Source organism: Labeo rohita, chromosome 16, assembly GCF_022985175.1.
Source record: "Labeo rohita strain BAU-BD-2019 chromosome 16, IGBB_LRoh.1.0, whole genome shotgun sequence".
In the NCBI taxonomy this organism is placed as follows: domain Eukaryota; kingdom Metazoa; phylum Chordata; class Actinopteri; order Cypriniformes; family Cyprinidae; genus Labeo; species Labeo rohita.
Window position 1 is genome coordinate 5811435 of NC_066884.1, and position 17137 is coordinate 5828571.

At 33.3% G+C, this 17137-nt stretch overlaps 1 protein-coding gene across 1 annotated transcript; it reads left to right on the top strand.

The window, feature by feature from the left end:
* Positions 1-2107: 2107 nt before the first annotated feature.
* On the top strand, positions 2108-3807 carry LOC127178568 (type-4 ice-structuring protein LS-12-like). The gene is made up of 4 exons (XM_051131524.1): positions 2108-2239; positions 2326-2395; positions 2606-2759; positions 2855-3807. The coding sequence occupies exons 1-4, from the start codon at positions 2108-2110 to the stop codon at positions 3069-3071; spliced, it is 573 nt and encodes a 190-aa protein (XP_050987481.1). The 3' UTR covers positions 3072-3807.
* The last annotated feature ends 13330 nt before the right edge of the window (positions 3808-17137 follow it).

Genomic DNA, 17137 nt, shown 5'->3' on the forward strand with positions numbered 1-17137 from the left:
AAAAAGGATTAAAATGTGACCACTTTGTACTGGCTCGTTATTTAATTGTCTTACATGTTTTGAAAATTATCCAATTTCCAACACTTATTGTGAGAAAAAATGTAAAAGAAAAAAGGGATTTTTAGAATGGCTGTAACTACCTGTACCTACAGTGGGTGATGATTTGAGGGTTTATTAATTTTTAACTCTTTCGTTAACAAATAAGACCTAACCAATCATCAGAGCTGGGTACATGACAAAAATTGCAGTTAGTAATGTAATCCATTACATTACACATTTTAGATAACATAATAAGACTACTGTTTGAATACTTTTAGATTCTGACCTAATTTGTTTATCACATTGTTTTAAATAGGATCATTTGGAACCATATTGACATAAAAATACAAAGAGTAAGAAAATATATTCCATTTGTTGTTATTAACAACATGAAGTGCATTGAACATTATATTACGTCAAGGTTTCCCAAACTAGCGTTTAACAAGGAACTGCAGGGGGCTTGTGAGTTTAATAAAAAAACGTATAATTAAGTAAATCATTAAAAAATGTTAAATTAAAATAAATTAATTCATTTAAAATAAAAAACCTATTAAATATTTTATTTGTCTACCTGCATATCATGTGACCATAATCAATGTCAGAGAACCAATTAACAAGCAAATGTGATACTTAAAACATTTATTTTAAAATCTCAGGAGTACTTTATATAAATATGTGACCCTGGACCACAAAACCAGTCATAAGGGTACATTTTTTTGAGACAGAGATTTATGCATCATCTGAAAGCTGTATGGTTTGTTTGGATAGGACAATATTTGGCCGAGATACAACTATTTGAAAATCTGGAATTTGATGGTGAAAAAAAATCTAAATATTGAGAAAATCACCTTTAAAGCTGTCCATATGAAGTTCTTAGCAATGCATATTATTATTCAAAAATTATATCTTCATGGAACATGATCTTATCCTAATGATTTTAGGCATAAAAGAAAAATTTTGACCCATACAATGTATTTTTGGCTATTGCTACAAATATACCCTTGCTACTTAAGACTGATTTTGTGGTCCAGGGTCACATATATTAGGTGTAAGAGGATCAGATGACAAAAAGGTTTGTGAATTTGTGCATTTTAATGTGTTTGAAAAACAAAATCCTTCCAAATGCACGGTTAAATAACCTATAGAGTGATAATTTAAATAAAAACGAATGTGTTCATCAGTAGTTGATGCAATGTTGAAATACTTATTAAACCTGAAATGATTTTTGTCAATCAATGGTCAAATGCTGTGTCACCACCTTACTAATGACTAATCTTTATGTGAATGTCCACAAAACTTGAAGACTTTCTGAGTGTATATAAGCAGTAGTCTATTTTAGAAAGGAAATTAAAAAGATGAAAAAGAGGAATTAGAGTGAATCAATAAATTGTCTGATTATGAGTATTTTTAAATATTTACAAGTATCTAATTTACGGAATCTGATTGCTCTGCTAAAACTAGTCTTAACCAATTTTTTTAGACTTTTTTTTTGGTCATTGTAAGTTACGTTCTTTAATCCCACATCTTTATATTCCAATACCAAATGACAAAGTATAAAAGCAATGGAAAAATAGTTTCATAGAAACCATGCTGCGAGTGTCACTCAGTCGGCTGGCATCCTAATTAAAATATTTTATGCATGCAAGAACAGACTCTAAGACAGTTATGAGACCAAAAAAAAAAAAAGAAAAGAAACCCAAAGGTACAATTACCGTCAGGTAAAAGCTGTGATGAAGTTCATGAATAAAACTAAATATTAACACATTCACATCATCACACTGTCATTGAAATCACCACACAAGCTGTTTTGGGCATAAATTTATTTAAATAAAATTCCAAAACAGTATATTCAAGCAAAAACACATTGATTACTTCATTTCTGTGTACAAAAACAAGCCAGTTTGTTTCTGAACACACAGAAGGTCTTCTGCAGTGTCGTCATTAAAACTGTCATCATGTGACTGAAACACCACAAAAATGCACTAATTAAGCACAAACACAGATTACTATTGAACTTTGATTCAATCACTTCAGTGTCAGGTAAAGCCTAAAGGTTTTGCGTCTATGGATGATTTCATCAGCACAAGGGTCACCCTTTGAACGGGTGCAATCCCATTGTTCCAGGACTATAAAACCCCAAGGATTTTTAGAGAACTCACCATCACAACATCCATCAGGACTAAGAAGCTCAGGACACAAGGTAAGATTTTAGCTGCATTGTATATATGATCACGACCATCTCTGCTGTTGATTTTTTATGTAAATGAATTATCTCTTTCTGTTCAGGTAAATCTCGCCCAACCTGCAACCATGAAATTCTCCCTCATCGCCGTCCTTGCTGTAGCTCTGGCAATTGGTGAGACTTTAAACGGTTAACTTGTGATGCTCTCAAGATGTTTTGTGCATGTAATATGGTAACAGAAACTAGAACAATGTGTGTCGTGGGTATTTTATCTTTACTCTGTAAAGTGCTTAACATAACAAAGTGCCCTGTAGAAATGCAGTCTTTCACCTGATTTAGCTTGAGTGGCTGAGAGTAATGCCATTTAAGATGTAAGACTGTATTGATCTAACATTTCTGTTCCTATTCCAGGCTCTGAGTCAGCATCTCTGGTCAAGAGAGACGCTTCTGCCGAGCTGGAGAAGATCGCCAAGTACTTCCAGGATCTCGTCGACAACCTGAAGAACGTCGAAGGCCCTGAGTTGGCCAACAAGGCCAAGTAAGTCCATCATTATCATCCTCGTGCGATGAATCTGCAACTCAGACAATGTTAGTAAAGAACAGCAGTGCTGATTAACTCGGTTTGTGTTGCAGCGCTTACTTGGAGAAGAGCAGAGCCCAGTTTCAGCCCATGGTTGAGAAGCTCCAGGAGCAGCTGAAGCCCCTCAGCAACATTGAAGACCACATCAAGCCTCTGGCCGCCTCCGTTCAGGCTCAGGTCGCCCCCCTGGCCGGCATGGTCCAGACTCACGTTGAAGATGTCCTCAAGTTTGTGGCTGACAAGAGCAAAGCCATCCTGCCTCCTCAGTAAAACCACAGGAATTCTTCTTAGTTATCTTCCATTTTGTTCTCTTTATGTGTATTTAAAATAACAATAAAAGTGATTTAAAGATCAATGCTAAATCTCCTTCTTCTTTTTTTCTCACAAACTGTTTTTTTCTTTGCACATTTCACATGCATTAAATGCAGAAGCCATTTTGTATTTCTTGTGCTACTACTAGGACCTCCATAAAATGAGGGAAACTGTCTAAAGACATTTTTGAGTTGACAAATCTAAAATTATTTAAAGCAAATGTTCAGGAGGAAGCTTGTCTTTAATTTTCCTGATATTTTTAAATGCAACCCTGGATCACAAAACCAGTCATAAGCAGCATGGGTATATTTGTAGCAATAGCCAAAAATACATGGTATGGGTCAAAATGATTGATTTTTTTTTTTATGCCAAAAATCATTAGGATATTAAGGAAAGATCACCTTCCTTGAAGATACTTTGTAAATTTCCTACCGAAGATATATCAAAACTTCATTTTTGATTAGTGATATGCATTGCTAAGAACTTCATTTGGACAACTTTTAATGCGATTTTCTCATTATTTTGATTTTTTTTGCACCCTCAGATTCCAGATTTTCAAATAGTATCTTGGTCAAATATTGTCCTATCCTAACAAACCATACAGCTTTCAGATGATGCATAAATCTCCATCTAAAAACAATGGACCCTTATGACTGGTTTTGTGGTCCAGGGTCACATATTTATATAAAGTACCCCTGAGATATATTTTTTAAACCATATTTAATATGTATGCTCTGACGGCAATGCCATAAATTTGGCCAAATAAAAAAAAAACAAATTAAATAAAATGGCACATTAATGTTAGGAACATTCTAATGATTATCTCTAATTGATTTAAAAGTAGAAATGTTACTATTTTAAAAATTGAATTGTTAGAAATATTTTGTACCGTATCTCAAGTGTTTTTTTTTTTTAACTTTTAAAAATGTAAAAAAAAAGTAAAATTAAGATTTCATGATTTAAGGGCATTTTAACATATATATATTTTACAACTCCTAAATTATTAATTTTTAATAATAAAAAAAAAAACATGTTTGAAAGTGAAACAGCAGAAACACTTAATAAAAATAAAAATATAGTATATATATATAGACACGCACACATACATTTATTTGTTTTTCCCCCTAGATTTATTTTTTGAATCCATATTTAATATGTATGCTCTGAGGGCAATGCCATACATTTTGTAAAATAAAAAAAATTACATAAAAAGGTACATTAGTGTTAGGACTAACTGATTTTAAAGTAGAAATGTTATTATTTAAAAAATGGAATTGTTGGAATTTTTTTGTGCCATATCTCAAGAATCAGTGATACATTAACATGACTGGGTTTTTTATTTATTTAAGAATTAAGATTTAAGAGCATGATTTATGAGCATTTTAACATTTTTTGTACAACTCCTATATATATACATTTTTTATAACTGGTTATTTTTATAAAATAACCTAAAATGGCCATATTGTGTCTGAAATGTTAAATGTTGTAAACTGTTAAATGCTGTAAGACATGATTTTGTCATTTTAATTCATCTGGTTGAATCTCAGTTTCACATCCAATGCCAAAAAATGACAAAAACACTTCAGAGGAGCCAATTTCTTTAAAAAGCTTTCTACTTAATTCTAATACAGAACCACATTTTATGCCAAGAAACAGAGACAGCATCACAATAACAAAATAAAATGACAGAAACACTTCAAGGTGTCAGTTCAGCTATCCTAAATAAAACCTAACACACAACTCATCTAAATAACCACAGGAGCAAATTTGGGTACCATTTATTTCCAATTAAACATCCTCGGTTCATGTCAGTCATTTGGTTTGGCAGCAGAGGGCAGTGTAAATAAATAAACTCTGCTTATTTTCTGTGCATTGAAGGCATTTGTCTCAGCGCCGTGAGGCAGACTATGATTTGTTGTCTCCTTAGATAACAAAAACAACAAAATCACTAGTCTTCCACACGGCAATGGATGTCATCAAAACATCTCCAACTAACAAAAAGCTGCTTTTATTTTCCAAAAAAAAAAAAAAAAACTACTAAAAAGGCATGCATTACCAGTGGAGACGTAACTCCCCAGTCGTGATTTAACGCAACACTTGGCCTGCAGACTGCAGTCAGTGTCAGACATTTTATACACATCCGTCAGAGTTTTAACTCATTATAAAGCAATAATTTGGTCGTTTATCATCTCACATCACCAGTACCATGTAATATCTGGTGTGAAGGTCACACAGACGTGAGGGACACACTGTGAGTCCACATGACCTTCTCCTTGTACAGTGAGATAAATAAACTACAGCGAGCTTTTCATGCACACATCAGCCTTCATAAAGCATTTTTGCATCTTTTTTTGAAATTCAATGCCATTTGTTAAGCTTTTTAAGGTGTGTCTCTGCAACAACATGCATCATTTGACAAAATTTAATAAAGGAAATTACTTTTTTATAGAATATCACCAGTAGTGTTGAATCTCTAAAAAGATACAAAAATGTATTTTCCTGACTCTAAATGGATCAAAACTTACCGGAATGATGCACGAGGACATTCACTTCAATTCCTGATGTGGTGGATGTAAAACAAGTCAACGATTGTCCTTTTTCTGTCTTGTTAATCTACTTTTACTTGTTCTGAAATATGCATTCAAAGTCCTGAATAGCTGGTGACCTATAGGGATGGATCAAAAATGGAAAAATGAAAACGAAGCAGATGATATAACGCAGCAAATAAAGCGTACATGAAAATATGTCCTGCCCGTCACAATCTCACAATAATTTAAAATAAAATAAAACACTTGGTACTCACCACGAACAGCCATTGTGCGTCTCTCAAAGGAATCAGTTTATAGTGGAAAGGGCTTGCCTTTGACGAAAAAAGAAAGAAAAATAGGCAAAGAAAAAGGAAAAATAAGGCTCCCGCTGATAATTGGAGTCTCTGCAGCACTTGAAAATAAAACAGAGGCCAGATGAATGGAGTACTGCTACAAACTCCAAGGTGCTTTAGCTGAAAATTTGGGGAGCAAAACTACAGGTTTGTTTTGGAAAGACTGCAGGAGCAACGGTCCAGAGCCGGTGCTTCCTGAGGAGTCTTATCTCTTGCAAAAAAACGGCTGGTCCTGAAGGGCCCCGGGCTCGAGGAAAGCTCTGCGTCTCTGGTCAGTGGTGGATACTAATGGGTAGGTTTTGCAGACATGGGTTATGTTTTTTACTCAAAGCTGACAGACAGACAACCCCCCCCTGCACACAGGTGCTATTCAAGGATATTGTGTAAAAATGACGTCAAGCAAATTTTACTTGAAAATCTTTTCAGCGTAAAAGTCCCGCCCTCTCTTTCCACTGTATATAAGTTCATCTGTTCTATAGGCTGCCGTCTTTTTAAACCATCTTCTATGCATTCGATCTTTCGTATGGCAAACTGTTTTGAATCATTATTTGTGCCATTTAGCGCACGTGTGTGTTTTTAACACAGCTGGGCATCAGATGCATTTAATCAAATCTATAGAGTAATGCAAGTGTGCAGATGAATCTGAAAACAGACAGTGCAGCACGCAGAGCTTTGCCTCAGCAACAATGAAGCGCTGGCCTTGGTGATAGTTGCTAGGCGATGGAGGAAATACAATGGCCTCCTTAGAAACCAAAGGCCGTTTTTGGGCTAAAAGGAGCAGTGCAAAGCAAATTAAACTTGATGTACTGAACTAAACACTGATGGAGATCATCTTCACTGTGATTTTAGTAAAACTCTTTGGAGGTTTTAATGTCATATAAATAAATTAACTGTATAAATGAATTAAATTTTGACCTTTTGCATATGTATTTACACCGTGGTGACAGTTTAATTTTTCCTGATTAGCAAGATTATTATTAGAATTTCGCATTTTGTTGTAATTAACTGATGTAATGTTAATATACCGACATACTTGAACTATTAAATCTACATTAAAATATATCATTTATATAAAATGTATTTATATAAATTCAAATAAATGTCTATAATATGTAATAATGATAATAATACAGAAGAATAGAATAATAGAATAATAGAAGACCACATGAGGACTTTAATATAAGAAAACCTATTTGGCAATAAATAAATAAATAAATAAAATATAACTAAATAAAATAATAAACAAATTGCTAAATATACTGAAGCTCAATGAAAATTTTTGAAACTTAAATATATTTACTTTTTAACCATTATATAGCAATTATATATTTTGGACATTTTTTGTATATTTTAAAATATATTTGTAAGTACATTTGAAGATATAGATTTGTGCCATATGGACAATAGCAAATAAACACAGTTATGAGGACTTTAATATAAGCAAACCCATATAACAAAATAAAATAAACTAAAATAAAATAAAAGCTCAATGAAAATTTTTGAAACTGAAAATATATTTAATTTTTAACCATCATATACCAAAATATTTTTCACAATGTATTTTAGGGACATATATTTCCAAACAGTATACATTCTATAATATAGCATATATACATTTTGGCCATTTTTTGTATATTTTGAAATATATTTTTAAGTATATTTGAAAATACAGATTTTTTTGCCATATGGACAATTGCAAATAAACACATTTATGAGGACTTAATCTTTAATAGAGGAAAACCCATATGGCAAAAATAAAAAATAAAATAAAATAAAACTTGCTAAATATATTGAAGCTCATTGAAATATATTTTTAAAATTGAAAATATATTTATTTTTTACCCTTCATATACCAAAACACATTTCAAAATGTATTTTAGGGCATACATTTCCAATCTTACAGCATATATTTATATACTGTAGCAATGATATCTTTTGGCCTTTTTTTGTATATTTTTAAATATATTTGTAAGTATATTTGAAAATATAGATTATGTGGACAATATGGACAAAATAAACACATTTATGAGGACTTTATTATAAGAAAACCCATATGGCATCAAATCAAATCAAATAATAAAATAAAATAAAATAAAATAAAATAAAATAATAGCAAATATATATATTTTGGCCATTTTTTTGTATATATTGAAATATACTTAAAAATATACATTGTATTTAAAAATATATAGATTTTTGCCATATAGGCAATAGCCAATAAACACATTTAGTGGCACAAAGACTAAGCACCATCATGCACAAATGACACTTAATGCTAGACATTTTAATTAAAGTACATGTAATTAATGTGTACATTTAAATGATATATTGTTAATGTTAATCTGTCATGCAGAGACTTCAGGGAATTTTTTGCATGTAGCAAAAATGAACACAGGTTTGAATCAGATCACCAAGACCATTTCCTCCTGCTTTTTTTCCTCTTTTTTTGAACCAAAGTTATTCAACTTAACTTATGCGGTAAAGACGTGCAATTTTCTAAGGCAAACGCGTAGCAATTAGAAGACCATTCTTTCATTAAGTTGAGGTCAGCCCATTAACGGCAGGAAAAAAAGAAACGCATAAGGCAAGTTTGACGCACCCCAGTGAGTTTTAGACAGGTCTTCACAATGGGACCTGCAGCAAAATGTAAATTACACTAAATTGCTCTAATACACATCCAGTGGTCTTGAGAGGCACAGTGGGCCTTTTATGCCCATGACTGATGGGTTCAGCTACAAAGTGGAGGTGAATTAGAGAACAGACTTGAAAACAGTAGAGAGCCAGCGGTTGAGCGAGAGGCAGGGCAGTGAAGGATTGTTCTTTTGTACTGACAGAGGAGGCAGGTGCACTTTGCGAGACGCTGAGAAAGACAACGGCTGGCTCGCTAGGATGCGCCGTTTCCAAGATTAAAAAGGACAATTAAATTAATTGTATTTCTCTGGAGCCGCTCCCCTCCCCCTTACCCATCTCCTTCTTAATTAGGAAATTAAAATGAGGCTGAATTATTAAAGGTGGCCACACCTTTTTATTAAAATGTTCTTTTGCCATACAGCTTTTTTTAGAAGCACAATGGGATTGTCATGGCTTTCTGGACATGCAAGTGCAAAATTGTGTCATGTGTCTTGAAAATATCATGATTTATGAATATGATAATTACAAAGGTTATGCAAAATTCCGAAGTGAAGAACACAATTACAATTGAATGTGTTAAATAGACGCTTTTCACATTTCCGTCATCATAGTTGGTTCTATAGTGGTGAATGGAAATGGCAACAACTATCATTTTTGTGTTCCAAAAACAAAAGAGGAAAAAAATTATTAAGAGATTATGATTGTGTTGGTCTTTGCCATCACTCCCTTAGTCATTGCATTAGAAACAATCATTCAGGAGCATTAACTAGTTAAAAAGCATTAACTTAAAAAATGTACATTAAATGTTGAAAATATTTATACGTTTATATATTAGAGCTGTCAGATTAACGTGTTAACTTAATTAATTAGTTCTGAAAAAATAACACAATTAAAATGACACAGGCAGCAAGAGCAATATGATGCTGATTTTGTCCTGATCTCATGAGCTTAAAGGGGTCGTTGGATGCCCATTTTCCCCAAGCTGATATGACTCTTTAGAGTCTTAATGAGAAGTCTGTAATATACTTTGTTTAAAAATTCACAATGGTTGTGTAAAACAACACCCTTTTACCCTGCCAAAATCAGCTCTGCAAAAATCATCCTGTTCTGGTCGAGGCTGCTTTATACGTTAATGAGCTCTGCTCACCCCGCCCCTCTCTTCTCTCTGTGGAGTGACGAGCCTGTTTATTTTAGCCGCATTTAGCTGCTAAACTTGCTAACTAGCATGTTATTAGGAAAGGTAATTGCAGAGATTCATAAAAAAAAACTTATACTAACTTCTGCAGTAAGTGAAGCTGGATCACAAATGATTTGCACAAACACAGATTAATTACATTAAAATATGTAATCGACTGAGAGCCCAAATATATATATATATAATACATTTACTATCACTGTAAAAATGGATTTTTCAAAGCTGTAAATAAAACAAAGATTGTTGAAGAATATTTTACAAGAAAATACTTCAGTCTTTCTACTTCAAAATTCATGTTTATTTCAATGTGTTACTTTTTCTGTTCCTTCCTGTTCCTACTGTTTCTTTGTAATTAATTATTTACAAGCAACTTCTAAATGAAAACTGTACACACCATTTTTTACTGTGGAAATGCGTCATCAGTCTGAGAAAAGGCTCTACTGGCCACAACACTGGAAGTGGAAACAGAAACTGATGGTGTGTTCCATTTGTACTTGGTAATTCCGAGTTCCCAGTAGGAACCTTTAATTGGAACGCGCACTCACTTAAGATTGAGGTCTGACTCAGAAACTCCGAGGAACTGCAACAACAATTTAGAATCCATAATGGCTGTTGCTAAATTCAGAATCACATACTAGAAGTCACACACTCTTCCCAATACTGGGTCTTTCCATGAAATTGGCGCCTTTTGGGTCCCTAAGAAATAATCAAACACAGATTTTATATAACAACAAATAAATGTGCAATTTAAAAACATAACACTATGTACGCTTTCATCAGTTTTACATAAAAAGTCAATTAAATATTATTTTAAATCATTTAAATAGCATTTATACTGTTAGGGTAAGGGTAAGGTTCTTGGCCTGCCTCTCACTATGATTTTTCTTTTAATTCTTTTAACCTGCAAAATGACGGCAAAATGATATGAATATTAATAATTTGCATATTGTTCTAATTATAGTATCATTGTTAAGCAGTGTTTTTGGCATAAGTATGCCTTTTGTCTATAAACTATAAATCATTTTATTGGTGTCCCCTGATTTCATGTCAGCCCTTTTACCCTCATCAAAAAACCCTTGTAAAATCACCTCTAGGAGGTTACATCATCTCTCAACCAGGATTCCAACACTTAAAACACAAGCATTTGTAAAAAATTGTAATTATTTAAATAGCAATTCAACAACATCTGTATATTTTGGACATCTGATCTCCGAAGTAAACAAAACGCAGTATGAGATTCAAATAAAAGCAATGTATTCTGGGAAATGAAGTATTTTAGGGGTTGAGGGCTTTTTATTTTTCTAAACTTTAAAGCCAACTTATCTTGACATACTTTGCTTTTCTAGTGAAAAATTATAGTTAAATACATTTCTAGAGCCTTTCACGTTTTTTTTAATTGAATGTCCGAGTCACATTTCTTATAATGTTACAATGTTCTTATAATGTTAAATAAACATTACTTACACTATCAGAATTTTTTTAATCTTATAACATTAACAATGTAATCAATATTCTATTTATTAAAGCCAAGCATGAATTTCATCAAGTTACATTTAATCCACAATAATAAATCAAGGCAAGTTTTAACTATTTTCGAATTTTTCAAATCATCAGTCATCAAAGCTCAGTAAATATTGATCAGAGATTTACTTTAAATTTCACCAAGATGAATACTCACTAAAAACTCCCACAGATCATGTTTTCAAGCCATTTCAAGTATTGTTCACTCAAACTAATTTTCATTCGCATGAACACAAGAGGCGGGATTTATGACATGAACCACTCACTGACAAACTTAACCAGTCATATCCAATCACATTGCGATGGAGGCATTGCCTCCTCACATGTGACTTTCATCCATTCATTCTCAGTTACCCCCCACAAAACCCACCTCACACTTTAGGGGGTCTGTTAAAACTCAATGGGCTCAGGGGAGGTGAGAGAGACATTGACTCCTGCTCTAACTTCACCTGCTGGTGTCGATGTTGGACAATGTTTCCTTAGAAAAACAAGTGATTTATAGACTTTTTAATGTTAGATTTTGTAATATTGGTGTTGTTTTATTGGTGTTGTTTTATTTTTGTAGTACAATTTTTTTTCATCCAATATTTTGAGGAGGCACTGCCTTTCCTCCTCGGAGGAAACACCCTTGTAAACTACCTTGCCTCCTCGGAGGAAACACGCCCAATAAGGAAAACAACTAACAAAATGTCTGATTAGGACATATAAAATGCAACATATAATGGGCATGTATAAAATCCTTAAATTTCTTTTTGTATGAATCTGCTCTAATATTAAGCACGGCTACACGCTGTTGTTTGGCAAGACATATTTGATGGGTGCACAATGCTTCTCCATTAATGTACCTGCTGTTCCAATGCTGCAATTTCATTTTCATTTTCCCCAGCAGCCAGCTGAGGAAATGGTGAAGCTCCGCTCCGCTCCACTCAACGCTTCCCCCTCCCACCCGCCCCCGTCAGCACCACAGACGGGCCGAACCAGAAGTGTTCCACTCGGTTAGGGCTCTTAATGTAAATTCCATTTCAGTGGCTATTATCCCTGCTTATTTTCCAGAGCTTTCTGTTAGTACTGCACGCATCTGGCCCTGTGGCACTCACCGGCAGACACGGCCCTCATCCAGCAGCAGCACCACCCCGGGGAGCCCTGCAAACTGCTTATTCAACAACTGCTAGCCATAAAGATGCGTAATGACATTTTAGAGGCAAAAAGGCCTGTGTGGTTTTTAATTCATATTTAATGGTCGTCAGGCTAAATAGGTCCACTGCCCTAAATGAGGAGTGTTTCTCTCTCTTTTCACTTAGGGCTGATGCTGAGAAAACTTTGTGCTTTTTTGCTCTTGTTTTTTATGTCAAGGTGAAACAACATACATAAAACATGTACAATAATATATAATATCAACACATTACCAGTGTTGATTTGGTACATTCTAAAAAAAAATGGGTGGGTTAAAAATAACCAAGTGCTTGGTGAAATATGGACAAACCCAGCAATTGGGTAGTTTTGACCAAGTGGTTGGGATAAATGTTTAACATAAACCTTCTGGGTACACTCTAAAAAATGCTGGGCTATTTTTTTAATCCAAATGCTGGGTTCAGCCCGTTGGGTAATTTTATTGCGTTGTTTTTAATATTTTTTTTACCCAAATGCTGGGTTCAACTTGTTGGGTCATTTTATTGGGTTATTTTTAATATTTTTTACCCAGGTGCTGGGCAATTTTTCTGTAACTAAGTTCCTGCATCATTTTCAATGCTGGGTTGTTGTTTTTTTTTAACCCAAATGCTGGGTTCAACTTGTTGGGTCATTTTATTGGGTTGTTTTTAATATTTTTAACCTAGGTGCTGGGTTATTTTTTTTAACCCAAATGCTGGGTTCAACATGTTGGGTCATTTTATGGGTTATTTTTAAATATTTTTTTTACCCAAATGCTGGGTTCAAGTTGTTGGGTCATATATTGGGATATTTTAATTTTTATCTGCCCAGGTGCCCATTTTGTTACAATGTTTGTAATATTGTAAACTATGATGCCTTCACCCAAATAAAATCAATTTGTCTTGTATTTTATCCATGTGTTCTTGCTTTATAATAAATACTCATCTTTTGATTATTGCTGTTGCCTCTAGCAACTCCAGTCCGTTTTAAGCCAGCATAAGAATAAGAATTTTTAAACAATAGTTGACTTAAAATAACCCAGCATGTTTGGTAAAAACGTTTAAACTAACCAGCTGGGTTAGTTCAACCAATATATACCCAGTGCTGGGTTGCCAAATAACTACTAGCTGAGTTCATTTAATTTTTAATTAATAGTTGAGTTAAAAAAAAACAAAAAAACAACCGAAACTTTTAACCCAATTAATGCCGCATATCGTGCGAGGAAGGGGCAAACAAAGACAAAGGTCAAAAATAAAGTCTTTATTATATTCAAAAGGTAAATCCAAAACAGATGAATCCACAGGAGGACAGTAAAAACATGCATACATTGACAAGACCATATACCGAACACTGAATAGAATCCAACTTATAAAGACAGGTTAATGAACAAAGACAGGTGTGATGATTAACTAATAATGACTTGACAAGGACAGGAAGGACCAAATATGGGCAACAGAGGGAAAAACCAACTAAACAGTCCACAGGGGTGTGACAATTAATTTGTCCATATTTCACCCAGCAGTTTTTAGAGTATATTAATTTTTTTAATCATGTATTTTTGTATTTTCCATTTTCATTTTAAATTTAAAGTTAATTAAATCAAAGTAATTTAGTTGTTTGTATGTGTTTTTTGTTTCATGTTTATATAGTTTTTATTCGTTTTTTTATTTTAGTTAACATTTATATTGTTTCAGTTTTCTGTGGTTTTCATTTTAGTTAACCTATTATTAATTATGCATAATTAACTTATTAATTATACACATTACTATAAATTAATATTATTATTTTTATTTTTATTTATTTTTTAACAAAAACTGGTTTTAACCATTCTTTTGAACTTTCTATATACCTGAGAATCCTGGAAAAAATTATACTAAGGTTTCCAGAAAAATATTAAGCAACATAACTGTTTTCAACATTGATAATCAGAAATGTGAGCAGCGATATCAACATATTAGAATGATTTCTGAAGGATGTGTGACACTGAAGACTGTAGCAATGATGCTGAAAATTCAGCTTTGCATCACATGAATAAATTACATTTTTTTTTAAATATATTCAAATAGAAAACAGTTGTTTTAAATTGTAATAATATTTCATAATATTACAGTTTTTTCTGCATTTTTAATACAATAAATGCAGCTTTTGTGACCCTATATAAAACACCTTTCGAAAACAGAGAAAAATCTTAGCGACTCCAAACTTTGAACAGTGTGCAAAAATTGAAAATTACAAATATACAGTAAATGTTTTTCAGATCAAAACTCATAATAACACATAAACAATTCTGTCCAGCAATAAACTTCCATGAGTAAAAAGACAGTAAATGGGTCAAAAACATCCTGAAATTCACATTCTAGCCAAACAACCACTTTAAGTAGACCCACTTGAAGCACAATATAGCAAACACTGGACTTAAAAAAAAGGAAAATGTGAATCAAGTAGATCAAATCTTTGATTTCACATTGACATTTAAATAAATATTTGAAATTTCCATGCAAATAATATAAAATCAGTCTCACAAATAATTAGTGCAATTGCACAAGAAGCACAAAGAGCTTCAATCAAAACATGATCATCACCAAACAGCGACGCCTCCTCTCTCTCTCTCTCTCTCTCTCTCTCTCTCTCTCTCTCTCTCCAGACAGAGCTGAGGCGCTGAATGTAAATAAATCTATCAGGGCAAGGAGCTTGAATATCAAGTTACCACTCCTTACAATCAAGAGCCTTTTCATGCCACCCATGAGGGCCATTCTTGTAATGCTAGCACACAAGAGAGGCCCACAAATCATCTCTCCCTTTCTCTCTCTCTTTCTCTCTCTCACACACACACCCACACCTTATTTTTCCTCATAAATTCCCTTTCAATACCCCCCTGTTGTATCTAATGCTTCTTTCTTTCCATACGCTGACATCTTGTTTGTTTGATTGTGAACAACAGAAGCAGAGGGATCCGAACGCTGGCAGAGCGGCTGGACGGACTGTGATTGATATCTGCTAGAATCTGGTTTGGGCTCATGTAGCCACTACACAAACATGTTGCGAGTACATCTGAACGATGAGACTATCTCTAGCCATGATCAATGTCAGGCTCGGCCGCTATCGATCTGTCCCTGTTGGCACAGCCGCGCTCTGACCGGGAGCGGAAAATCTGCTTACAAGGGTCAGTGGAGTGTTTAGACAGACAATTGAAGAGGTCAGTAGCTACTAGTAAACACAGTAAACAAATGGGCTGGAGATGGGCTGCATGTAATAGAACAATATAGCAGTTAAATATGATAAAAATACCTGTGCATCACAATGCATATTTTAAAAAAATCATATAAATATACACTACCCACTCAAAAGTTTTTGAACAGTAAGATTTTTGTTTTTCAAAGAAGTCTCTTCTGCTCACCAAGCCTGCATTTATTTGATCCAAAGTACAGCAAAAACAGGAAAATTTTGAAATATACCTGTTTTCTATTTGAATATATTTTAAAATGTAATTTATTCCTGCGATCAAAGCTGAATTTTCAGCATCATTACTCCAGTCTTCAGTGTCACATGATCCTTCAGAAATCATTGTAATAGGCTGATTTGCTGTTCAAGAAACATTTTTATTATTATTATCATCAATATTTAAAACAGTTGAGTACATTTTTTTTAAGATTCTTTGATAAATATAAAGATCCAAACATCAGCATTTCTCTGAAATAAAAAGCTTTTGTAACATTATACACTATAACATTCAAAAGCTTGGAGTCAGTGTAATTTTTTGTTTTATTTAGCAAGGATGCTTTTGATCAAAAGTGACACTAAAGACATTTATAATGTTACGGAAGACTTCTATTTCAGATAAATGTTGTTCTTCTTCTATTCATCAAAGAAGCCTGAAAAAATTATACTCAGCTGTTTTCAACATAATAATAAATGTTTTTTGAGCAGCAAATCATGTGACTGGAGTAATGATGCTAAAAATTCAGCTTTGAAATCACAGGAGCAAATCAGATTTTAAAATATACTCAAATAGGAAACAGTTATTTTAAATAGTATTTTTTTTTAATGTTACAGTTTTCGCTGTACTTTGGATCAAATAAATGCAGGCTTGGTGAGCAGAAGAGACTTCTTTAAAAACCATTAAAATCTTACTGTTCGAAAACTTTTGACTGGTAGTGGAAGTCAAAGCTTTTTGTAACAAAGACAATAATTTATCTACTTTAATATAAATAATTAAAAAAAATGTGAATATACATACTGTACAGAAGTTTGGTTTTGATTTTGTAATGTTTTTGAAAGCCTCTTATGCTCACCAAGACTGCATTTATTTGATAAAAATACAATAACAAGAGTAATATTGTGAAACATTATTCAAAAAACATATTCAAAAACAAGGGATCATCGGATGCCCATTTTCCTCAAGTTGATATGATTCTTTAGGGTCTTAATTAAAAGTCTATAATATGCTTTGTTTAAAAATTCTCAATGGTAGTGTAAATAGCACCTTTTTTCACCTGTTTTCATCCTGTTCTGGTTGAGGTTGCTTTAAATGTTAATGAGTTCCGCTTGCCCTGCCCCTCTCTTCTCTCTGTGGAGTGATGAGCCTGTTTACTTTAGCTGCATTTAGCTGCGTTAAGCCGCTAAACTGGCTAACTAGCACATTATTAG